The sequence below is a fragment of the Corvus brachyrhynchos genome, unplaced genomic scaffold, assembly GCF_000691975.1.
Source record: "Corvus brachyrhynchos isolate BGI_N302 unplaced genomic scaffold, ASM69197v1 scaffold52, whole genome shotgun sequence".
NCBI lineage: Eukaryota > Metazoa > Chordata > Aves > Passeriformes > Corvidae > Corvus > Corvus brachyrhynchos.
The window spans coordinates 733167-758952 of record NW_008237221.1 but is presented as its reverse complement, the minus strand read 5'-3'; the positions used below and the strand labels follow the sequence as shown (position 1 = coordinate 758952).

The 25786-nt window shown below is 40.1% G+C and overlaps 1 protein-coding gene across 4 annotated transcripts in view; it reads right to left on the bottom strand.

The window, feature by feature from the left end:
* Positions 1-25786, bottom strand: part of DPP6 (dipeptidyl peptidase like 6) — a 540742-nt gene that overhangs the window by 78551 nt on the left and 436405 nt on the right. For all 4 annotated transcript variants that reach the window (XM_017728903.1, XM_017728904.1, XM_017728905.1 and 1 more), the window contains exons 7-8: positions 17590-17671; positions 742-862 (exon numbers count right to left, since the gene is read on the bottom strand). In XM_017728903.1, coding sequence (XP_017584392.1) covers positions 742-862; positions 17590-17671 — 203 coding nt within the window. The remainder of the gene's footprint in view (positions 1-741; positions 863-17589; positions 17672-25786) is intronic.

The following is a 25786-nucleotide window of genomic DNA, read 5'->3' as shown; positions in this document are numbered from 1 at the left end:
TATGTATATATATATACATGGGGGGGAGAATGTGTGTATTGCAATTTTTATTCTGATATATGAGTTTAAAAGCCTACAACAACCCCCAAAAGAACTTGGGGGGGTGGCAATGCTCTCCTAGGCTAATGAGCAGTTGAGATCACTTTTCAAGCAGCTGCTCACAGACACCTAAATGGCCCTTTGCCAGATGAAAGGATCAAAGAAAAGCAGTGCTCCAGAGATGACCCTCCACCGTGTCAGGACCATTTTCACAGGAAAGAAGCCAGTTACTGGGGTCTGCTTTTAGGAATTTTTTTTAGGTGGCAAGATCTGGGCAGCTTCCAAGGCCCACCTAGTTCTGTGGAAAACAGCTCATCAAGTAAAATTGTTTCCTCGCTTTTTCCTTTAAGATAGAACCCCTTTCCCTCCCCATTTCTGTCCTCTTCTGTGATTTGAAAACTGGCACATCTATGAGTGATTGCAGGTGCCATTAAATAATGAAGCAGTTCTGTTCATTAAAGCCCAGTGATTTATTACCTTTGGACTAAGGGAAAGAAAACAGCCTGAAAACAGAATTCTTACATCATTTCACATTATTTCCAGTCCAGCACATCAGGCAACTGTTGGAATAGCAGGTTTTCAGCTCCGTGGTCCACCCATTCCCAGAAATGCAATGCTGGATGTCTAATTCCAGCAAGGTCTGTAATTCTAGAGTGTAACTTAAACTCATAACTAGCTGCTGGCCTAAATGTCGTGTCCTACCTTCATACAGCCAGTCGCTGAGGCCATTGAAAATAACACCTTCCTTTCCTGTGGAGACCACTCGGATGGCTTGTTTCCCCACATGGGCACAGTAATAGATGTTATTCTCAAAGATAAATATCTGATTTGAAGGAAAAAAAAAGAAAAAGAGAACAGCATTAAGCAGTGGCTTCAGCATAAAATGTTGCATTGTGCTTTTACAATAATTGGCAGTACAAAATCACATATCACAGTTTTATGGCATCTTTTGTCAAAAAAGGATTTCCACAGCTTGCTTCCAATGCCATCAGCTAATAGAAAGATGCTAATTTACAACAAACTGAAGCCTTGGTGCTTTGATACAAGCTTTATTTCTCTCACTCCTGTCTTCATTTCAGAAATCGAACAGTTCAGTTAGAGGGCATGAGATGAAGAATGCCATTGCTCAGGTTTTGAGCATTGTTAGATCTATTGCTCTGAAATGCTCCTGTGAATCAGGCTCTTTATTTATGTGTTTAAATGCTGATCAGGAAGTAAAGCTTTAGCCAGCCAATAACAAAAATATGGTTCCATGGCATTAGTCTTTATCATGTGGTTAAAAACTTTGTTCTGAATTTCGCTGTCATCGATAGCACAGTTCCTGTCCCCTCACCCCAAAGTGAAACACATCCTGCTCTAAGGAGAGTCACAGAATCACAGAATCACTTGGTTGGAAAAGACCCTTAAGGTCTTTAAGGTCCCTTCCAACCCAAACCATTCTATGATTCTAAGATCCCTGAGTCCAAGCATTAATCCAGCACTGCCAAGTTCACCACTAAACCACATCCCCCAGTGCCACATCTACATATCTTTTAAATACCTTCAGAGATGGGGACTCCACCACTGCCATGGGCATCCTGTTCCAATGCTTGACAACCCTTTCTGTGAAGGAATTGCTCTTAGAATCCAAACCTAAACTTCCCCAGCACAACTTGCGCTCATTTCCTCTTGTCTTACCTCTTGGCAAAAGAGACTGATCCCCCCTCACTACAGCCTCCTTTCAGGTAGCCGTGGAGACTGATAACCCTGAGCCTCCTTTTCTCCAGGCTAAACAATCCCAGCTCCCTCAGCCACTCCTCTTAAGACTGGAGCTCCAGACCCTTCCCCAGCTCCGTTGCCCTTCTCTGGACATGATCCAGCCCATCAAAGCCTTTCTTGTTGTGAGGGAACTGAGCACAGGGTTTGAGGTGCAACCTCACCAGTGCCCAGTATGGAGGGACAATCACCACCCTGGTCCTGCCGGCCACACCATTTCTGATACAGGCCAGGATGCCTTTGGCCTCTTGGCCACCTGGGTGCACCTGGCTCATGTTCAGCTGCTGTTCACCAGCACCCCCAGGTCCTTTCCTGCAGGGCCACTTTCCAGCCACTCTGTGCCCAGCCTCTAGCACTGCCTGGGCTTGTTGTGACCCAAATGCAGGACCCAGCACTTGGCCCTGTTGAACCTCACACCACTGGCCATTTTTGTAGATGGGCATCACATTTGCTGCCCTCCAGTCAACTGGGACCTTCCCAGTTAGCCAGGACTGTTGGTAAATGATGGAAAGTATCTCAGAGAGCACTTCTGCCAGCTCCCACATCCAGCTGAATGGATCCTATCCAGCCCCATAGAGCTGTGTGTGTCTAAGAGGTGTGCCAGATCACTGACCCTTGCACCTTGGATTATGAGGGCTTTATTCTGCTCCCCATCCCTGTCTTTAAAATATTTTAAAAGTCTATTCAAGCTGAAAAGATGTATCAGTAAGCTATTTAGACTGAAATGCAAACTGTTAATATAATTTAGTAGACATATACAGATGGGTTTTTATATACTTGAAGATATTGGAATAAATGTTATGTATCTTTACCACGATACTAGAATGTAATTTCTCAAGTTATGAAAAGACAGAACTGAGAAAAATATTTGCTTTCATCTTCTGTTTCACATCCTATTATGGTACATGTTTCACCCAAAGATGAGCTGGAAAGATTCCAGAAGAAAGTATAGACCTTAATTTAATTTTGGCAGGAGTTATAGCAGGTTTGCCTAAAGGTAAAAATTATTACTGAAGCTGTAGCTTGCTCTCTTTCCTTTTAAACTAAGAAGAGCTTCATTCAATTAATAGGTTTTGAAAGTTAAAAATACATTGTGGAAGATACTACTTTGTCTTTCCTACCTTGAATTTTAGTAAACAGAGGGGCCAGATAAAGGATTCCAAGTAAAGAATTTTATCTGTTAGCTAATCTGCATATGGGGAGGTTTTTGAAGCTTAAATGTGAAAAAAAAAGTGAAGACTTAGCAGAATAAGATACTCTGAGTCCAAATAAGTCCAAATCTCTGTGTCTGAGTACTAAATGTGCTAAGGGGTGCTTGGGTGAGAGCTCTTCTGTGACAGGCACACAATCAAGTGGATTTATTCAAGTGATGCAACCCTTCCCTTGCCAAAATTCTTCCAGCAAAAGGAGGTTTGCAATATTTTCTACTATATTCAGTGTTATATGAGCTTACAGGAAAAACAAAGAAGGTGGATTGACAACCTGTTCCTGCCCTTCCCTTTTTAAAGAACTGCATTGTTTTCCACCTTCACTGCTGGGTCTTTCAAAGCTTCATTGCACTCATCAGGCTGTGTGAGGTATCTGGTAGCTGTGGTGGAAAAATAAGATAGTGCTCTGACTTCAAACTGTCTCCCATATAATTCAGAGCCAAATGGCAGCACCTCATGGAGATTTAAAAATTATCCTCCTAACTACAGTGCCTTGTACCCTAAAAATGTCAACCATAATCAAGATAAAAGATAACTGAAGCAGCACAAGTAAGATTTCTGTATAATGTATCTTATAAATTAAGAAAAAGCTTTTGGACTTCTGTTATTCATCAAGAAAGAAATGTCTTTGGATTACCTCACATCCCATGTTAGAAACATATTTGAAGTTATTGTGAAATACCTGTGTAACAATTTTTACTGTTTTGGTTTTATGGCATCAAAGCAGTGCTTTCTATCAAATGATCAATCCTGTCAGCTAATTAGACAATGAGAAATTTTAGTAAAGAAAAATAGTAAATATATGTACAGACATCACTTTCACATTACTTTATGCCAGCTTTGCATAGCACCCCTAGACAAATTTAAAATGATTGCAGAAGGGATCAAGCTCAGTTTTATGCCTCTGTGTACAGGAGACGAAGAGCAGAGCCCAAATTTCTGGTGTCTTCTCTTTTGATGTCCATATCTGAGCAAGACTTTACCCCAGAATTTCTTGCAATATGTGTGCCTTAAAATCCAACACTGAACACAGCTACTGGCATGGAAAATCAAGCTGTGCTAAGTCAGGAAGAGCCCTGTGTTGAATACCATGTCCATTTTCATCATGACACATTCAATGTAGAGGAAAGAGGATATTCTGAAATAAATAAGAAGAATGGAAACATCCATACATAGATTGAAGAAACAGAAATTTCTAACTCTACAGAAAAGCAAGGAAGATATGAGCTCTACAAGACAACAGACAGGACACAGAAAAAAGGAAAAATGTATTTCCACCCTTTTATTTCTCCAAAACAACAGGCAAACCAATGAAACCTAGATTATTTTTCCTAATGAAATCAGGATTAACATATGGAAATTCTTGCCACTGGATCTAGCAGAAGACCTCTCTTTCTGCTGGATGTTTTAACAGATGCCCAAAAGATTAAACACTTAACAAAAATAACTGGAAAATCTGAGGGGATTAAGCTAAAGTTTGGGGTTTTTCAAATGCATTCACTTAATCCCAGGATAATAAAAATCAATGGAGGTTTTGCTTTTGGCTTTATGTGGCTCAGGACGTCACCTGAAACTTTCAGACATACCCCCTTCAGCCTCAGGTATCAGCACAGCACTAACTCCTGTGCTCTGGGAAGAAATCCATGCCTGTTTGCAGCTGGTGTTAGAATTGATTACTTCAAACCATTTGACATCCTTGCACGACACAACTAAAATTGGAGAAAAAAATATGAGACTGACTCTGGAGCCTGAGACAGGAAGAAAAGTCAAAGCTTAAGTATGTAGTAAGATAAATTTGTACAGTAAGGTAAATATTTGATCTAACAACAAATTAAACTTAATTCACTTCAAAGATACAAGAGCCTTAACGACACTGATTCAAGGATTTATTTAAAATGCTTTTGCAACTGCTTAATGGCTTCTGAAATAATACCCTCTACCAAACTGACCCAGAGTGGTATTCAGTAATTATGCTGCATTAATTAACATATTGGTACTTTTAAATTGATTAATTTATGGATCTTTTCAGGAATATAATGAAAATAATCTCCTTAAGACTTAAAAAGTCACAGTGACCAACTATTTTGAGTAGGTGAATACTACACCTCCTTTTACAGTTGTTCAACCCACCTTCCTTCCAAAGAGGTGTGTGAAATTCCTGTTTCTCCATAGACCAAAAGAAAATAGATTCATGTGCACTAATCTGCATTTTTACTGCTCCTATTTATTTTCCAGCTGTAGGGTGGCATTCTAAGTTTATGTTCTCTTTATCCCACAATTTCTAGCATATAACTTGTCAACTAAATGAGCTGCGTCACTCAAATTTAGCATAAAGTAAATGCCTGGGTGCTCATTACTTTAAATTATTAGCACATTGGGAAGTGTAAATGTTTCCTACACATTAAAATGCACATTTCCACACTGCAGGGTGAGCCCACAGGATTTATCTGTGAGAGAATAGATAACATGGAAAGGTTGGCCCTTTGACACGGAGAGTTTGCTCAACAAGAGCTGGCCCTCATGAACAGAGAGGCACAAAGCCTTGCCTTGACACTCTGGGCTGGGTTTGGCTGGGGTAGAGTTAATTTCCTTCCCAGTGTCTGGTATAGGGCTGTGTTTTGGATTTGTGCTGAGCACAGGGTTGATAATACAGAGATATTTTTGTTATTGCAGAGCAGGGGCTGCACAAAGCCAAGGATTTTTCTGCTTTTGGTGCTGCTGTGCAGGCAAGGAGGCTGGGGGTGCCTGGGAAGTTGGGAGGAGCCAGGACAGGCGACCCAAACTGCTCCAAGGGATATCCCAGACCAGGTGCCACCATGATCAGTATATAAAATGGGGGGAAGAAGGAGGAAGAGGGGAACATTTTGAGTGATGGTGCTTCTTGGTGCTTCTTGATGGTCTTCCCAAGTCACTGATATGTGTGATGGGGCTCTGCTCTCCTGGAGATGCTGAACACCTGCCCAGCCATGGGAAGCAGTGAATTAATTCCCTGTTTTGCTTTGCTTGTGTGCACAGCTTTTCCTTTCCCTGTTAAACTGTCTTTATCTCCACCCACAAGTGCTCTGGCTTTTACTCTTCTGGTTCTCTCCCTGATCCCACTGGAGTGAGCAGCTGTGTGGGGCTTGGCTGCTGGCTGAGGTTAAACCACAAAACCCTGTTTTAAATTCAAAATCAGTTCAAGCTTCCTTTGAGGCTTAAAAAGACTGGTCAGAAAATGGAAGACACAGTGAGTGGGGAAATAGAACTACAAATAAACATACTATTCTCATCCAACATAATGTACTTCATTGTTTCTTGTTTTTAATGTTAAACTTTTCTTTTAGTTTTTCTTTTTCTGCTGTTTTGCTAGAAAACCAGTTTACCTGAGAGCATATTCTGAATAATTAACAAGGAAACAGAATAATCTTAAAACTTTTTGCGTCTCTCAGAAATGCTTGTATTTATTTTGCAGAATCAGTTAAAAAAGAAAAAAAAAGTCTGTGAAAAGTGACAGGCCTGTCACTGGTCAAAGCTGAGCCCCCATCAGGGACACTGCTAGTGCATCTGTGAAAATGTATTTATAAAAGGGTAAAAATGCTGGTTTTGTATGTGAGCGAGAAAATGTGAGAGAAACAGACTTGCAGACACCATGGTCAGTGGAGGAGGAGGGGGAGGAAGGGAAGCTGTGCTTGATTTTGTTTTGTTTCTCACTCTCACAATTCTGTTACAATTAATGGCAAATTATCAAATTGATTTCCCCAACTTGAGTCTGTTTTGCCCTGATGGCAACTAGTGAGTGATCCCTCTGTCCTTAACTCCACTGATGAGATTTTCACAGAATTTTCTCCCCCATGCCCATTGGGGAGAGGGAGTGATAGGGCAGCTTGCTTGGCAACCCACCACAATAATGCCACAAGGGGGGTTTAAAGTCCCTTTAATCAAGGACTTTTATTAAAAACTTTTCAGCATAAGATACTTCCTTAGAATAGTCTGACTCCTGTTCATTTTCTTTTGGGTTTCAACAACAGGAATGTTTTGTGCTGAACTCTATATTAACTATTTACATATTTATATGATGTTATTCATCACATTGATCGGAAAGCCTCTGGAAAATACACAGATTTATCTTACCAATATGTTCAGGAAGTGGAAAAGTATTATGTCTTTATTTATATGCTAAGTAGCTGGCTGAGGTCTGTAACAGAGTCACAGCTTGTAAATGGGGTTTGGAAATGTCAGATCACGGACACAAGTAGATTTGATCATGATCAAACCCTTCCTGGTATGCACATACAGAGAGACCTCTCCTTTCTCTCCACCATTTCCAGTGCTCTTTAATTCCATCCAAATACTTTGGAGGCATCACTTCTTAAGCTGGTTTTATTTTCACGCTGCCAGATGAAACCTGGAAGCTGAGGACTGTGAAAATGAAAAGCTGCAGAGAGAGAGATTCCCTGCTGTTTGTTCAAGCTAAAACCTGTCTGTACCACACACAATTAGCATGGGCCTGTCCTCATCCATGTAGCATCTTGAAGCAGATACAATAATTGTGTTTTCATTTTGTGATATCAAGGAAGTGTGACGAGCATCATACCGGAAAGGTCTTGGCATTTTGTAGTTATTGCTCTTACATCAACTTCAGCAGAAAAATGTGTGATCAACTCAAAATCAGTTCTAAAGCTTGTTGCTGATTGATTATGCATTATTTAATGAATCCTCTGCCAATTTCTTCTTTTGAGCCTCATAAAATGCAAACTTTGATGTTCAAATAGCTGTCATTAATGTATTCTGTCATTAGTGTTTTTCCTAATGCACACGATGTGATTACACCAGCTTGTATCAGTTCTTCAAAAAGGGTAATAAAACCATAAACTGCTCCTCACCAGTGAGCTTACATATTAAGATCTACAATTTTAATTAGACTTTTCTTGTTGCCATTTAAATATAGTTTGATAGCACTGATAAAAAAATACAAGATAAAAACCTTCAAAATATTTTCATTCTCTCCATCAATTGGTTCATGATCATAATTTAGAAAAGAGACAGATAGCAATTATGACGGAAGAGTGAGATAAAGAATTTTTAAATCAACTTTTTTTTCTTCAGAAAATGAAAATGTCATTATTAAGACCAGTGATGAAACAATGAAATTCTTCCACACAATCAGCACATTGCAGAGAATCACATCTTAATAAATAATTCACAGAAAAGGCTATAGTTTCAGGTTTTTATATCAGGGTTTATCTTTTTTTTAATTCAAAGTAAGAAGCTAACTCCTTAAGACACCAGGGATTTAGAAGAAATAGCAGTTTCTGAATGTATGCCACAAAGAGATAAATCTTCGTTTAATTCACATTTACCTTGCTCAGACATAGGCAAAGGTAATGTTTACACCAAAATGAGGACTACACCTGTTTAAAATAATTCTGCAGGGAAGCTTTCAGGACAGAGAGCTTAAAAATCCCAGGGGACTACTGCAGCCAGAGAATACAATAGTGCAGATTGATGCAAGTAAGAATCATGCTGATCCATGAACACGTCAAAAACAATATTGATGCCTTCTCACTGGGGTTGGAAGACTTGAACACATGTGATTCCAGTGGTGTAAGAGCTTAGCTGCATGGAAATCTGTGCAATGACAAGAAATGCAAGTGTTTGTGCAAGGGAAACCACCAGAATCACTGCAAAAGTCGAACAAAAAATATGCTGCCCTTGGTGGCGTTGATTGCATGTTTGGGAAAGGAAGTGTAGAAGAGTCACCACTAGTAAATCATGCAAATCTCCTGATTTTAGCCACATAGCTTGGAAACTGCCAATATATCTTGTAAAATAACCATTAAGAACTTAACTTTGCTTTCATCACATGCGATCAACTCTTGCAGTGGGGATACGGCGGGAGTGGCGGGAATCAACAAAGTGACTAAAATGTCAGAGAGAATGGGAAAGCATTCCTTCATGTCTTCAAATAAAGAAACATTTCCTATACCTGTCAACAGTGTCCAGAGCTCTAGAGCAGTGTCTTAAGGGTTCCTGAGAGAGGATGTGGCTCTCCAGGTCTGGAGGTGACTTTTCTCTGGTGCTGGGGGAGGTGATCACCTTGTAGGGCGTGGGTATGGGTGGAGGAAGAAAAGGAGCAGTGGGAGCATCTGTTACCAACTGGCTGGTCAAGAAGAAGGAGATGAGCCCTTCTTCATATAAATGAAAGAAGCCTCACATTCAAATACCCTGATCCTCATGGGGCACCTTAACTCTTAACTCCTGGAGGGTCAACAACATGAGCACGATAACCCAGGAGGTCTGTGGAGGGCATTTGTCCTGACACAGGTGATGAAGGAGCTGATGAAGGGAGATGCTCTGCTGGACCTCACAGTTTCAAACCAGGAGAAATTGCAGGGCAAGGCGAACTCTGGGAGCAGCTGATGCTGCACACACCATGAGGTGATGAAGCTCAGGATTACATGAGGAAATATGGCAAAAAAGTATCAAGCCCTGGAATTCAGGAGAACAGAATTTGGTCTGTTCAGAAACTTGCTTGGAACTATCCCGCTTGGATTGTCTCTTAGGAAATCAGTAGAGTTATAAAGATCTTGTGGGTTTAAATGTCTTTAGACAATCCAAAATTGTCAAAACTAATACTTGAGATAAAGTCCCACATAGTGGACTATAGAAGTAATGAGAGATTTCTATGGAATGGAGACACATTCCCAAAATTTTTCCTTTTAAACTGGGTACAGAAGAGATTTTCCCTCTTGATTCTCCCAGCTTAAGTCCTTCTGTGCATTAATATTCTTCTCAGTTTTCTATGAGCTACTTTACGTTTCTGACATTGCATCATTACAAATGCTGCACATTTCCATTTGTATTCTGTGAGCAGGTTAGACCACAACATGCACGGATTCTAATCACACCTAGAATGTACCAAAGTACAGCCAAATAAACAATTATCACAAATCTGGAGATTTAAAAATATATGTTTGAAGAAAAACGTGCTGCCCTATTTTCTGTTCTTCAGGGAAGCAAAGAGGGTTTTTTTCACCTCAACAATGAGAAAGAACCATGTCTGCTTGTATTTCATTGCCCTGTATTCTAATGGGGTTATTTTAATTTATAACTGCCTTGTTATATAAAAGAATGTAATAGTAAATGTACCACTTAGTATGGAACTCTGATTCTGCTTTTAAGTTCTGCTTGATGGATTATTTTGTATTCTATAACCTAATATCTCTGATGGTTATGTAGGGCATGACTGTAAATTAGATTATTTAATGTGAGATGATACAGTGTTCCATTTAAAATACTTTATTGTGTTATAGAAAGAATACCTGACTAAGAAGAGCAGAGAGATTATTTATGTCAGCATAAAGAAGCTGGCAATTGGGATTAAGGATTCCTCCAGGTGCACATCCGACCTTGGACAGTGAGCTGGTCACTCCAATATTCCTCTTTAATTAGAAGCTTGGTTGTAGAAACACTCAACACCTATTCCAGCAGGGGAGGAGGAGACCTAACAGAATTTTTCATGAAGTTTCCTCATCTGTCTGGTAAATGGCAGTTTCTGGGGAAGGAGCACCACAAGCCAAGGTGGGACACTCCACGGTCCTTTGGGTGGCACTGCTCAGTCCCGCTTGTGGCATCCCAATGGCTGCCACTTCACCTCACTCTCAGCAGTGACTGCTGCTATCTAAAGTGAAAGGTAACTATTTTCATGGCACTTTTCAAGAACAACGCTTTTCATAGGCATGTATTTCAATGGCCATCACCCACCAACCACTGATTCGTAAGATGCCAGGAACCCTTATGCACAGCCAAGAAGACACTTTTGGCAGTTAGATCTCTGAAACGAAAACTGCTCTTAACAAAAAAGAGTTGTTTGATATCCATAAATCTCAACTGAAATTCAAGAAATTTCTGTAATAGGAGGGAGTTACTTTCAGTGGAACTGACCCAATGCTGGAGCGTTTTACTGCTAGGAATCTTGTACAGCAGCAGGTGAGGAAATGCAGTAACATAAAAAGGAAGAGAATTCAGTACTTTCCTTGTAGAGGAACAAGATGGTGAGCTCCTCTAAGCTAGTAAATCCATGGATATATGCATTTCTTATAAGTACAAACTCAGTTTCCTTAATGCAGACTGTGAATGTCTGCAACATTTAATGCATCAATTCTGTAAGTCCATTTAAAGGTAGGAATCCATTGCTGCAACTTCACCAGAGAACAAAGTGACATATAAGAAATCACAGAGGAAGCCTGTGGGAGTGTCTCAGCCCCAGCAGAAATACATACATCATCCTATGCCTCATATTTGGGTGTAAGGACAGCTACTTTCTGATTTATTGGTGAAACTTCTATGGCAAATAATCAATTCCATTTTGTCCTCTGAAATCTTTCATGTCCACAGAAAGAGCAACATCTTATTTTAAATAAAATCACCTACATCTTCTTTCAGTAATATTTGTTGCAGCACCTTCAATTATCTTAAATATCTTGCTCTTTTGCCACTGATGAAGATGCAGTACCAAGGATGCTGGGAGGGGAAGGGATGTGACCATTTCTCAGCAAAGAAAATAACACTGACTGTGCCAAAGCCTCCCTTTGGGGAATGAGGACCCAACACCAAGCCCAAGGGTAACAAAGGAATGACAAGGATGTGCAAGGTTAAAAATAGGACACTGCTGCCACTGTAACCAAAGAGAGTATCAAAGGAAAAAAAACAAACCAAGAAACAAAACAAAACCTAAACACAACACTCTTCCAGTGGAATTATTTGAATAAAGCAATGGGAGAGGGGAAAGGAGCAACCTGTCCAGGTGCTCAGTGTATGTGTATTACATCTTACTGACATCTCCCTAAAAAATTTCATATTCTGACACTGGAGAAGGGGATGAGGTTGGCACATTATTATGCTGAAAGTCTTGCATTTCCAGAATGCAGGGACCATTTAAAAATCTGCCTGAATATCCCTCACTATGCTTAAATAGAGCTTACATAGACTTTGGGGATGGGGGTGGAGAGGGAGACAGGGCAGAAGTTTTTTTTCTTGCAACTAGCAAGATAAGCAAGCCAGAATAATTACATACAGCAGACCACAGCTAAATATTGATTCAGATGTCATTGCAAAAAGAAAAGGTGAGGGAACAGCAGCTTGAAAATAATGATGCAAAAATCTATGAAAGAATGGTAGAGACAAATAGACCTATAGCAATTATACCCACAGCAGTTCAAAAGCCCAGCTGGAATAGGAACAACAGCAGATAATTCAGTGCCTCCTGTGAAAATGGTCCCCTTCCCTTGATATCTGTGCAGCCCTTCTGCCTGGAACTAAGCTGGCATGACAGGCACAAATTCAGGCAAGGAAAAAACTTCTAATTAGAGGAGTCACTCCAGTTTAGTTCCAGGTGTCATCACTTAACCAGCTTTTTTTTTGCATCTAGATATCCTACTTGGCAAAACATTGTACTACAGCATTAGAAAAAAAAAAAAAGATAAGGGAGATGGATAGCTTCTGGTCATGTGCAGCAGGATCTATCATTCAAATGTTTTAAATATCAAGAAAACCTGATGTTTCTCTTAATCGTATTGCACTTTTTAAAACAGCAATATTTATGACAATAAGCTGTTTGCCAGCATCAGCATTCACTGTTTGAAGGCGCCTGAAAACCCTTAACATGGTAGAGGCTGAAAGAATCACTCCTTTTTTTCCCTGGCATTTTGCATTTCCCTGAAATAGAGATTTCTTACTGCATCTTCTGCACCTGCTGTGAAACTTAACTTCTGTTACCTTAGAACCAATTATAAACTTGATTGTAGTCTACAAGAATAAGAGATAGCTCCTGCTCCAAAAAGAGGTGACACTGAAAAAGGCTAATTGCCTATGAATGCAGGAAAAACGTGTTTTGACCCTTCTGTGGGGCTGCAGTAAGTGCAAGGGCACACAAAACTTCCAGCAACCCCAACCCTCTTTCTGTATGTTTTAGGTACTTAAAAAAACTGTGTAAACAGTAAAAGACTGACTGGTCAGGAGAACCTTAAAAAAATGTTTCTCTTTGTAGAAGAATAAATACTATGATCTATGAGAGGTATTTTTTAGAATTATAACTGCTGCCTCTAAAGTTGTGCAAAACTGCTTCCCCCAGCATCTGAAGTGTCACCATTACCATTAATATCTGTCAGGATGGTTACAGATTCTGATTTTGAAAAAAAAAGAAAATATCAGCACAGCAGAAGTGCTTCTGCTTTTGAAATTGGAGTTTAACAGCTCCTGTGAACTGTATTTAGTGCTGTCAACGCAGACAAATATTCACTGCATTTTATTAGAGCAGGCCTCCCGCCTCCTCCTTCCTTTTGGCAGTAAGGCCCATGGATATTCCCAGCTGGTGCTTAATGCAAATACTTTGAACCTGGATGTGGACATTTTGGGATAACTTAAATAAAAACCTCCTGAAAGCTTTGGGTTTATTGGATTCCTTGAGCACCTCAGCTACAGACATGCACTGGACAGCCTCTTACTCCTGAAGCGCTCCCTGACTTCGGCTGTGCTGCCAAGCAAAACAACAAAGGAAACCTCTTCACACTGCACTTACTTTTCTTGATAAATAGACAGGTCCAGGCCTGTCAGCCACACAAGTTTTATGAAGCTGAGTTCAGGACCAGAGGCACTATTAACCTTTTCTTAGATGCTGTTGGGGCAAATGTATCACGGGAACATTACGTGAGCTCTCGGGATGTGGGCAGAGCCTTGGAACATGAGATGGAACATGATGAAACTGGTAAAATATTCCAATAAGATCAATTAACAGAAGGTTTTCATTTTTTTGTGGCAAAATCAGAAGTGGGTAGCTGTTGAGTCATAGATGGCATGATCAGAATAAGAGAAGAAATCCAAGGAGTGAAGATTCTTGTGTAGATAAGCACACCCAGAACAGGACAAAGGTACAGAATAACACTTTTTTGCAGTCCTGTTATGCCACCCACAGCCTCATATTGCTGGAAAGTATCGCACAAACTGGGATAATACAGTCTGTTCACTAAAAAAACACCAAGCACCATGCTGAAGGCCAGTGGGCTGATGAAACTGAACACTAAGTGTGACTTTGGGCTGTCAGGTGCACCATGGAAAGGATGGATTTTTCCCATAGGCATTTTGCATAGTCATTTACACCCACAAATAGTGAATATATCACACAGCTATTCCAAGTTAACAGTGTTTTTCACTTATTCTATAAAAGCATAAATGATGACTCATGCTGTAGGACAAATGAGAGGAATGAGCCCTTCATTAACAGCCAGATTTAGGGAATGTGTTCCCTCTTGCATTGAAATTAGTGGCTCTCTTTCTAATGACTCTGGAGCTCACACTGGTGAGGGCCCCATTCTTCCAACAGCTTTGTGAGACTTTATTTGTCAAGACTTTGGCTGAGATCAGAGAAAAGCTGAAGCATTTTTCTGAGGTGCCAGAAGTGAGAGCTTTTTTGCATTCTGATTTTCTCAGATCCAGTATCTGCCGTTATTTAAACAGCTCAGTTGGCATGTGTGGCATTCTGCAGGCCAGTAAGAAGTGAAGAACCATGCTCTGAGGACTTAATCACCCCAAAATTGGCATATAATTTAATGAGAAAGGACAAAATAAAGCAAGATAAATAGAAAATTGCTCCTGGGAATATTCCACTATATTTTTAATCACGGAGAATGAACATCATTCAGGCTCCTTCTATTTCAGATTTGGGGGTTTTTTTGAATGATTAGACATGCAAGAGAGAAAGAGGTCAGGCACAGCAACCCAAAAGTTCCCCTAGGAAGATGAAATAGAAGCTACAAAGAGAATAAAAATTTTGGAACCAAGCCCTCTTACTCTCCTGCCCTGCCTCTCCTTTGTGTTGCCAAAAAAGAACAAACCAGGAGATTTCAAGGGGAAAGCTTTTCTATTTCCTGAAAATTGGGGTATCTTCAAGGTGATGCAAAACCCACTTGCTCTTCACTCCCACCTTTCCTGGGAGATGCAGCATAAAATTGGATTGAGCCTGTGCCCAGAGGGCTGCTGCTGCATGCAGCACCAGGCCTGACACACTCGGGTTCCTAATTGCTGCCGTAGGACCCTCCTCAAACACACTCAGGAACCTCCTGGAACCAGGGCAGCTGACATGCACTTCCCAGTTACTCCTTTCCCTCCCACTCAGCATATTTTTCCTCCTTCTCCTGCAACACAACTCAGTGTACATTTAGCAAACACATTCCCACTATCAAATTTTAATAGACTTTAATTTTTCTCTGTCTTTGCATCTCCACAGAAGGTGACACGAATTTCGCTGGCAATTATATTCTGAGTAACCCAATTAGTCCTGAAATACAGAACAGTGAACATGGTGTATTTCCAGATCTCATTTATAATGCTTGTAGGGTTTTTTTTTTTATTTTAAAAGCTTCTCTTTTTTCTCTGGCAATTCTCTGCTGATTATTAGATATAAAAAGATTATACTGATGTATGTAAAAGCATGTTTATTTTATAAACTACAGCTATAATTTTATTTCAAGGTAAATGACTGGCAAGGAAAAGGGCAAAAAGGCACATATATTAGAAGTATGAAAAAATAACGCTTAAACTACCAGTGAGTTGCTCCTCACCTAACCTGATTCCAAATGCAAGAAAAGGGAATAGAGCTCAATTACAGGCCAATAATTTTACATATTTGGAAGTAAAAAAGAAAAAAGAAAAAGAAAAAAGAAAAAATAAGCATGCAGAACAAATTTGCTGTAGCAAGTTATTTCCAAGATTCATACAGAATTCAACAACCACATATATATATATAGCATGTACCCCACAGTAGGAACTTGAACAGAATTCTTAGGGCTTTGAGTTTTCACTGAAAATTTCTTAATGAAATATGGTGGAAATTGGTATCAGCTACCTCGGCATTAAATGATAAAGTTGGGAGTAAAGAAGAGTTTTCTTCTCTTGGACTGTATATACTGTCCTGTTGGAGATACAATTTATCTATTTTGATATGAACATTTTTCCTTTCTGTGTGGTTATTTTACTTTGGTATAGAAGGCCATGGAGGCAGTAAATTGGTCATCTTGGCTTTGGTATAAGATCTCATTAGTTCTTCTTTCCAAGGTGGAAATTAGGTGCAGCCCTTCAGCTTGGTAAAATGGGCATGGGTGTGAGTCAGCAACAAGCTGTGATTACAGGTGCTGAGGGCACAAAAGTTCACAGAAAAACTCTGCTAAAGGAAGGAAGATTCACTTGTGTGGTGGAAAACGTGACTAATGCCACTCAATAGTAGCTTCTAATTAGCAGATGTAGTTTTTGTTACACATTGTGAAACTCAGTTTGTCAGACTTAAAATAGAGCTAGTGAGCAGTGAAGGAAAAAATGTTTGGCTTTGTTTGCTGTCCTAAAGGTACTCCCTACACATGGTGGGGGGATTGGAACAATGTGACGTGTAAGGTCCCTTCCATCTGCGTGCAATGAGAGCAAAGAGCTCCTCAGAGGACATGTTGCATGGAGGTAAAGGCTGCTGCACCTTCTCTCTGATCAGATTTGAGGTCAATGATTCTGAAACACAATTTTCCTGATGGAGCAGAGGAAAGACTTTCCTGTTCCTGTATCTGTTATGTTTTCTCCAACCCGATTTTCAGACTTGCAATTATAATGACTCCTACAGCTGTTTTTTAAATCACAGAATTTAAAACAATCTAGTTAAGGACACAGACAAACAGTCCCCAAGAGAGGGCTGGGAACAGGAGACAAATGCCAGATTTTCTCCTTTAATGAGCTTTCAAAGCTCATTTCTCGGTATAAACCTTCCATATCAAAAAAGATGTTGCCACTTTTTCATTTTTTGTTATGGCAGAAAGAGAGTGTTTGGAATATGGAAAAAATTTAATATTGGATTTGCACCAGGAAATGAAGCCAGGGGATCTGGCCAGGAAATACATGCTCTGAAAAAACTGAAAAAATGGGCACATCCAGGATGGCAGTGGCTGAGGGGTAAAATACTGGAGATTTTAAGATTGTTGCAGTATGAATAGCTCCATGAAATACAATGAATCCCTGACAAGTGGTGTGGTTGGTTTTTTTTAAGCAGCTCTGAAAACTTTCCAGGATCCACTTCTAATTCTGTCTATTTTGCAAACAACCACAGGGCAAATTCAGGGCATCTCTGTTCTAGAGAGATGCATTCTCCAAACTGGGCTGCTAATATTAACATATCCCCACTGCCAAGTTTGCAAGTCTGAAGATGCCCTTGTGAAGCAATGAGATGCTAAATAAATCAAACTGTCTATTATCTCTATAATCTGTCCTGTGTCCAGCATCGGGAGAAGCAGGTGCATCCTCTCAAAAAGCTTTCATGAAGTGTTCTTTCTCTGCATTTTTAGACACGATTACTTTGAAGTGAATGGATCTATTTGGGAATTTTATAAATACATGACATATTTTATAATCTTTATAATAATTTTATAAATTACATGATAGAACAATCACAAATAAATGCTAGAAGCCACCACACAGGTTTCAAGGAACTATTCAAAAAGGAATTATTGTTTCTTTACTTCCAAGCAATAGCAGTATGGTCTCTAAATGCATTGGCACACTTTTTTTTTTCTCTTACCAGCTGTTGCCCTTTTGGACCCCAACCAGCATACTGAAGCTTTGCATTGCTGACCTCAGGGGGATACAAATTCTGGGGATCCCTGCGAAAAGAGAAGAGTAAGATTTCAGTTTCAGGAATGTCCTTGTTTAAGCTGCTGCACACCTGCTTTGGGAATACACCACGAACTTGTAAGATGCCTTTCAGCCAGATTTCACTAGACTTTTTTAAGAGTAAGGTAGACACTATACCCCTAGCAAGTGTTGGTAAGATCAAGCATTTAAGCGACAATTTCTGTTTCTTATTAATAAGAAGCTGAACATATTAGTTCCACTGCTGACTTGCCTAAGCCTTAAGAATTAGTTCAGGGATGGCAAACAATCTAACTGTATTTATCAACCTGATGATGTCCATAAAGGATAAGCAATAATTATATCTTTGAATCCTACTGCCACAAGAAAAATATAATTTCGTCTTCTTTACCTAATGTCTTTTTTGCCTCATAATTTTCTTTTGAACATGATGGCAGAAAAGATTAGCAACCATATGACAACTGATATGAAGCCTGGCTTCAAAGAGAAAAGCTCCTATTAATACAAAATATAAATTTTTTAGAAAATAAAATCAAAACGCTTTTCTTGTTCTCTCATCCATTACCGTCACGTTGTAGCAGAACACAAGTGACACACAGCAAATGCAATATAGAAAAAGGAGGCTTTTTTGGTAAATGTCAAAGCAGCATAATGTCATTTTATCCCAGCACAGATAGCATTGCCTTAACTGTATTTATACTCAGCACAAATAATTACATTACATATTCTGAAGTCACATTGCAACAACCCTGTGTATCGTAATATCCTACAAACAAGAACTCTAATAAAGCCTGTATAAAATATACCTCATTAGAAGATCTCAAACTGCTTGAAAAAGTAAGGGTATTATCATCACCGGTCTACAGACAGGAACAACAAGGCAATTTGAGGTCAACATCACCGAAAACCAGAGAAAAGAGCCAAATCCTGCCTGGCCTTTAAGCAAAAGGCCTCCTTGCACAGGGTTTTCCAGACCATGTTTTCAAAACAGAACAAAACTGAATGCAATAATTAGACACTAAGTGAATTCTCTTTATTGCCTGTTTTGGGCCTGGTGCAGTACCAGACTGTAACCAGAGTCACAGTCCAGCTCTGCACTGTCAGGCAGAAAGTCCCTGGGCTGCTCATTCCCTCTGTGCTGGTGCTGTTGCAACAAGGACAAGCACAGCAGCAAGAGGAATGTTCAGAATTGATTTTGTGCAATCTTCCCACTGTGAAAAAACTCTAATTTCCTGTGAACTGTTCAAAGGCCAGCCAGAATCAGGGCAGACCCAAGGTGAGGACCCCGATGGCCACAGGTTCCCCCTTCCATTAGTCCTGCAGGTGGAACCCTCCCAGTAAAGCTGACAGGTTTGATGGAGATGGGATGAACTGAGAATGTGGAGGGGCAAAGTGGGTTGTTGATGCCCTGACACTGCAAGTCTGAGTGTATCATAAGATGCCCAGATAGCTTTTGTTTCTACATGCAAAATGTCATCCACAGCTGCTGCTTGTAGAGCAAAATCATATCTTTTCTTATGTTTTTTACCCAGAAGGTGTCTTTGTGAGCAGCCTGAAGTCTTTTTTGTTATGACAAAGGTATGGATAAGAGAACACATAATGCTCATTCTGAGAGCAGCCACAAAATTCCCTTTCCTGAAAAAGGTGAGCCCTACAACTTGTTCTGGATCTTTTCAAGCTTGTGTGCATTAGTTCCTTAAGTTTCCAGTCAGCTATGTCTGTTAGGAATCAGTCTCTCTGGTTAGCTATCCTGATTATCTTAACAGAGAGCAACCTCTGAGAGTAGAAGGAAAAGAGAAAATCAGTGAATCAAATCAAAAACCCTTTTGGGAAAAAAAAAATAGCACTTCACTGTTTGTCAAATGAACTATCTAGTTCTTGGGTTATTTTACCCATGGTGAGAAGAAGAGCAAGAAATTACGAATAAAGGGGGAAATACCATACATAAATAAAGAGATTATACAAACTGTAAGAATTTAAAGCTGTAATGCTTCAGATAATACAGGTGGAGCTAAGGGACAGACATGCCAATTACAGCAAATCATTCACACCAGAGCTCAGACAAGTCCTGTCAGTTCTGCTCACTGCATCATCTGTCAGGAGAGGAAAACTAATGCAATGAGAAATGCTGCATAAACCAGCTTTGGTAGATGATAAGGCAGAAGGAAAAGTAAAGAGTTGTGCTGCAGATAAAAAAAAAAGCAAAGTCATCTTCTCAGTCTTGGGTATGGCCAAGGAAAAACAGAATTGCATCTCCTGAGTTCTTCTTCAAGCTGTTTGGTATGGCTGGGAAACTTCTTTTGTAGCAAAATCTTGTAGCAAAATCCATCCTCATGCTGTGAGCTATTCCCTTCTACCACAGGCTACAAAAGCAGACTAAGATCCTAGCCTCCTCCCACAAATGGTCCCAAGAGATGGACATATTCATCTTGGTATATTCTGGCTTCTTTTGAAGAGAATCTTCTTCCCTGAAGTAGCCACACTCCTTCACCCACTTGCAGCAAACTTCAGTACCACATGCAAGGGGGTTGAGAAGACATCCCTCCTTGCCAAGCCTGATCTCTCAGGCTTCAGAGAAACTGCAGGAGCTACCTGGAGATGGGCTGTGCCAGAAGTGGCCAGGGGAAACTGGGCTGTCAGTAAGCCCAAAGGTGGCTCCATGAATGGAGTCCACTCACTTGTGGACCTCACTGTGAAAGATCAGATTCTCACACACTTAACTGGGCTACACTGGGTGCATGGTCCATGCTGGAATATGCATGGACTCCTGACCCGGAAGCCCCAAGCAACCGCTTTAAAAACCCATTATCAGAGATTCACAGATTGCTTTGGGTTGGAAAGGACCTTAAAGATCATCTCATTCCAAGCCCCCTGCCATGGGCAGGGATGCTTCCCATTAGACCAGGTTGCTCCAAGCCCCATCCAGCCTGGCCTTGAACACTTCCAGGGATAGGGTATTCTCTGGGCAAATTATACCCTAACAAACTGTAAGTTAATTTCTCTGGGCTATTATATCACCTAGAGAGAGAAGGAGGAGGGAGAGTTGTCTACACATCCAGGCAGAATGGCCACAATTCTCCGATGCTCTCTTGGAGAAAGCTCTTAGTGATCCTCAAACTGAAAAACTGTTTTGGAGAGTATTTATCAAACACATTTTCAATTATCTTGTGCTATTCTGGACCTTTATCTCTCCTTTGTTAAATTTCTGCAGGGGAGTCAGACCAAATGCACACCTGTGTTCCAGGAGCACTCATCCATTTTACAGTTGCATAAATGGGATCTCATGCCAGTCAGCTCCTTCTGGGAAGCACGTGACTCCTGTTAAGCTGCAGTCCTCCATAGCTACACCCTTCCATCTCCTCCTAAACAACCTGCTTAAAATTCCTCTGTACTTTTTTTCCTGAATCAATCAATATTATGGGTCATCTCAGCCTCTCCAAAGAGCCAGTGCTCCTCACAGACCCTCATAATTAGGGCTTGTTTGGATTTGAGCCTGTCCCTTGTGAGCTCATTTGTGCAGGATGCTGGCTTGGAAATGGGCAATTCCGAAGGCAGTCTGTACATCTCTGGCTCCTGGTTTGGATGAAGAACCAACTTCACGGCATCCTCACAATATTTTCACTATTTTCTCACAAAAAAGAACCTTAATCTTAATTGCCAGCCAAAGAAATGGTAAGGCCTTACTAAAGTGTTGCCATTATTTCTTTCATCTTTTAAAATGATTGATCTTATAGCCTGGGAAAGAAAGGAATAATACCTTTTAGGCCAGAGAGAAGATGGAGCAGGTGCTACATAAACTCTTCCACATTAAAATGACATTGTCTGGACCAGAGGCTGTTAAATTGCTCCAGACACAGGCGTGACTTCAGCATCACGTTCAAAAAACATTACTGAAGAATAAACTGAGAAATTTGCTCGTTTAAGTGAAGTTTTTTGCCAAAAAGTCTTCCCTCAAAATTTCCAAACAAGGGAAGTTCCCAAGTGCAAGCAGAGTGCTGACTGCCAAATCATCTTTGCTTGCAACTGAGCTCAGAACAAGTATGTAGAATAAAACAAACTAATCAATCATGTGTTACCTGCATTTGACTTTAAAAGTTACTGTGATTAATGAGGAACTTGTTTGAAAGAGTTTTTACTGGTTTTTGCTGAAATTTTTATATCTGTGTGTTCCCTCTTCTGACATTTTCTCCTAAAGAAGGAAAATTTCCCTCAGAGACTTCGTGGCACTGGTTCTCCTTCTGAACATAAACATGACTAACTTTTCTATATAAAGTTCTTCAAAAGCAACTAAAAAATACCCAGAAATTTTCCACTGTAATTGAGGGACTGGCTCCCTTTACTTCAAGAAGAATATTTCACAATGCCAGACTTAAAAAGTCTGAACCTGATAAAAGCAGTCAAATTTTGGGGTATGGTATTCGCTGTTGTCCTAAGGTCTGTTTTCATAACTTAATTTTAATTTCAAATACAGAACGACAGGATTGGTATGGAAATTCTCTGAATATGCTGCCACCGTGAACAAAAATGCAACAATTTGCACCAAGGGCTGCTCTGATATGTCCATCCTCTAAGGAAATAATATAAACTATGTATATATGCTTTAATGGGGAAAAATTTGAACCTCCTTACTTCACTATGTCATAATTTTGGAAAACATATACTATATAATTAGTATGTTAAGATGTCAGTAATACATAAAAGTTGAAGAAATAAAGACAGCTACAAAAACATGTGGTGAAGGCAGAAATATCTCCTCTTGTTATCTGCATCAAGCCAGCACTGAATATTTTGGAAGACAACAGTCCTAAGGACATCAGCTCACCGTACTTTAGCATTTTTTATGGTTATCTATCTATCTATCTATTTAAACTATCTGTCTCAGCACCAGAACTCAATGTCCTCACATCTACTTCTAATAACATAAAATCGGACAGCAGCTAAGACAGATTTCTTCTTCCTTAGAAAGAGGGAAAGAAAATAGAAAAAAAAATAGAGAATAGATCTGGAAGGGCAATAAAGAACTGGAAACTTCTTAATATTTAAGAGTTCTTGATGCATGATGAGGAAAAAAAAGCAAACAGAAAAAATTTGCAAAACCAAATAAAAGCGTGTAAAAACCAAATAAAAGCGTGTAAAACATATAGGTTAATTAATGAATGTACAAAGAACCACAGATAAGGACATGGAGGAAGAGTGAAAGATTTCTAAGAGGCAGGGATGCAATTCTTTTCAGGAATGCAATTCCTTGAGCAGCAAACACATTATTTTAATGAGTTGTTTTTAATGACTTGACACAATTAAATGACTTGTTTACTTCAAAATTCACCAAGGAGAAGAGAAGACAGGTGCCATTAAGAAAATTTCTCTCCAGGAGATACAGAGCCCTGCTGAGACTCACAGTGAGACAGAATAAAGTATCATACAAATGGGAATAAGGACTTGCCAGAACAGATAATCAAGAAATCAGACTGTTAGAAGATGCAACAAAAAGAACCCTCCTGGAATTCTAATAAAAGTGCTTAATTAGATGGGAAAGGCTCTTCCATTCATCTAGGCTCATCCACTATTAAATATTTAATTCACACACTCACACATACACATATTTTCCTTGCAGCACTTTTCAATGAACAAAAGTAGAAGGAGGTGATGAAAGCAATTTGAACTTACTAATTTCAACTGCAGATGCACATCAATTGATTCAGCTGCTCTTAGAAACATCAGCACTCACCAACCGTTTTTTCCAAGATGGACGAATTTCATGAATTTAGAGTATAAAAGCTAAAAAGCAAGGGAATCTAAAACATTTGTCTCTAATTTGGCAATTCTTTTGGATTCAGGCCAACAATATGAGCTCAGGGGTCTGCCTGTGTCTGTAACCCCCCATCAATTTAATATTTGCTACTGAACCTGCAAAACCTTGCACTTCACTAACACCACCTTGAAATCATAGATTCATAGAACGGTTTGGGTTGGAGGGGACTTCAAAGATCATCTCATTCCAGCCCACCTGCCATGGACAAAGGCACAAAACACAATCACTTGTCAGAAAAGGAGCCACCAGCTTCCACTGGTATTGGTGTAAAATGATGGCACAGAGCTGCCTTTCCAGTCTAAAAGAACTGATTTAAAAGTGCATCAGAGACTGGTACAGAGCTCTGGGTTGCAGTGATGCAGGCTGGAGGACTGCAAAACCTTGATCAAAACCTCTGCATTTCCCAGAGTAAGCAAACAGTGGACATGGACCTTGGACACTGGCAACATTACTTTTAAGAAGATGACATTATCATGTTTCTCATGTGACCCTTCTAAATCAGAGAAGACAGAGTGAATTTTTATAGTATTTTTAAAAGGAATGTTTGTTCCTGGAGTCATATTTTGTCTCCTAAAGAGACAATGAGAGGCGATAGCACTCAGGTGATAAACTCAACCACTTAAAAGCAATTTTCTCTTACTCATGTAATTTTCTTTTACTCTGTAGGGCTTTCTCACCCAGCTCTGACCTCAGTGCTATGCAAGGCACGAGGTAAGGCACTGGATTTATCAGGGTTTCACGAGTACTTATCTACAACAGAAACATGAAAAAAATGAAAATCTAAATATTTGAATGCTATAAAAAAGGCTAGTCAGAATTGCAGCTAGCCAAAAATCAGCTGTTCAAAATGGGGAAAAAAATACAGGTTGAAGAGAAAGAACTTGATAAGCACTGAGATGTTTAAGAATGAACTGGGAAGGTGTCCTGGATGAGCCTGGGTTGAATGTGGTTCTTCTGAGCAATTCTGCCAATCTACAGGAAAGGATGTTTGTGATGAAACCTGAGCATTTTCCATCCAGCTGACCTTGTCTGACTTTCAAACACTAATAAAAATATGGCAGCATGATGTGATGCCCGCAGAGAGCAATATGGGATTATTAGCACATAAAATGAGACACAGAAATGATCTCCTACCACCAGAGACAGCAGAAGTGCCTTGTTACAGTAAGACTTCACCGGCTGTTAGGTCACACTCCTAATTGGGCAAGAGATTGATTCTTGGGCTTGTGCTCTAAAATAATTTAAGAGTCTGTGTTAATTGGTTTCAAACCAAACCAGAATGACTCAGTATTCTCAGTTTTCTTTTTGAAAACTAAGTCTTTGAGCAAATCTTATTTCTTCTCATGTCAACAGGGTAAGGAGATCCTGGAGGTTTGTGTGGAGGCTCTCAGGAGTATTGGAACACTCTTCTAAACAGCCCCTCCCCACACAGACTGTGTCATCATCAGTTAAAATTAACAAGGCATATACTTAGTTGTGCCATTATTTCCATTTTTCATCAACAGTGATATGATGATTTTTAAACACCACCACAGCTGGCCTGGTTTCAGGTACAGCTTAAAAGCAGGTGGCAAAATACTCTCCTTATTCAAAGGACCTCTAGCTCTGCACTTCTGCCCCGTAACAGAGATGTATAAAGTTGAAGTACCCACACAAGAGGGAATGCTTGCATTTGAAAGGGGGTACAACATCTGCCTTCAGTGGTCTGCATACGGAAGGCCCTTTCATTCCTCTTATCTCCTTCTCATGTGTGACATGGGAAAGCAACCTTTTCTATTCCTGTCTTATCTCCTCAGATTTCTAGTGGAACATTCAGTAAATGTTGGGGTAAGGGGTGAAGAGGCATCATGGCTGGAGTGACACAGTCTGGGCTATCAGCCAGGTATTTTATCACCTTTGCCATAAAGAGACTTTCTCAGTGGTTACTGTGACAAGGACAGTTCTGGCTGTAGCATCCATTCTCCACCCAGAGGTCCTCTCCTGCTTTCCAAAATATCCCCATACCCTTCTTCCCCATATGTTTTGAGCTCCTTAGGGGTTCAGGATGCCCATTTTTGGATAAAGGCATTTTTAGACTACTAAATTTGGTTAGTGACTACCTGTGGAGGGGTCACAGCACCAAGTAGAAAGGCTAACAGGGAGCCCCAGGACACAGATAGGGTGCACGAGAGCTGTGGCATGGACTGCTATGGCATTTCTCAGAGGTGGGGCACTGTACAGCCCTCAGTGGCTGGCACAGGTCCCTATATAGCCCTCACTATGTGACTGAGCCCAGGACTCATTAAATCCCACAACAATGAGGAAATGCCCATAA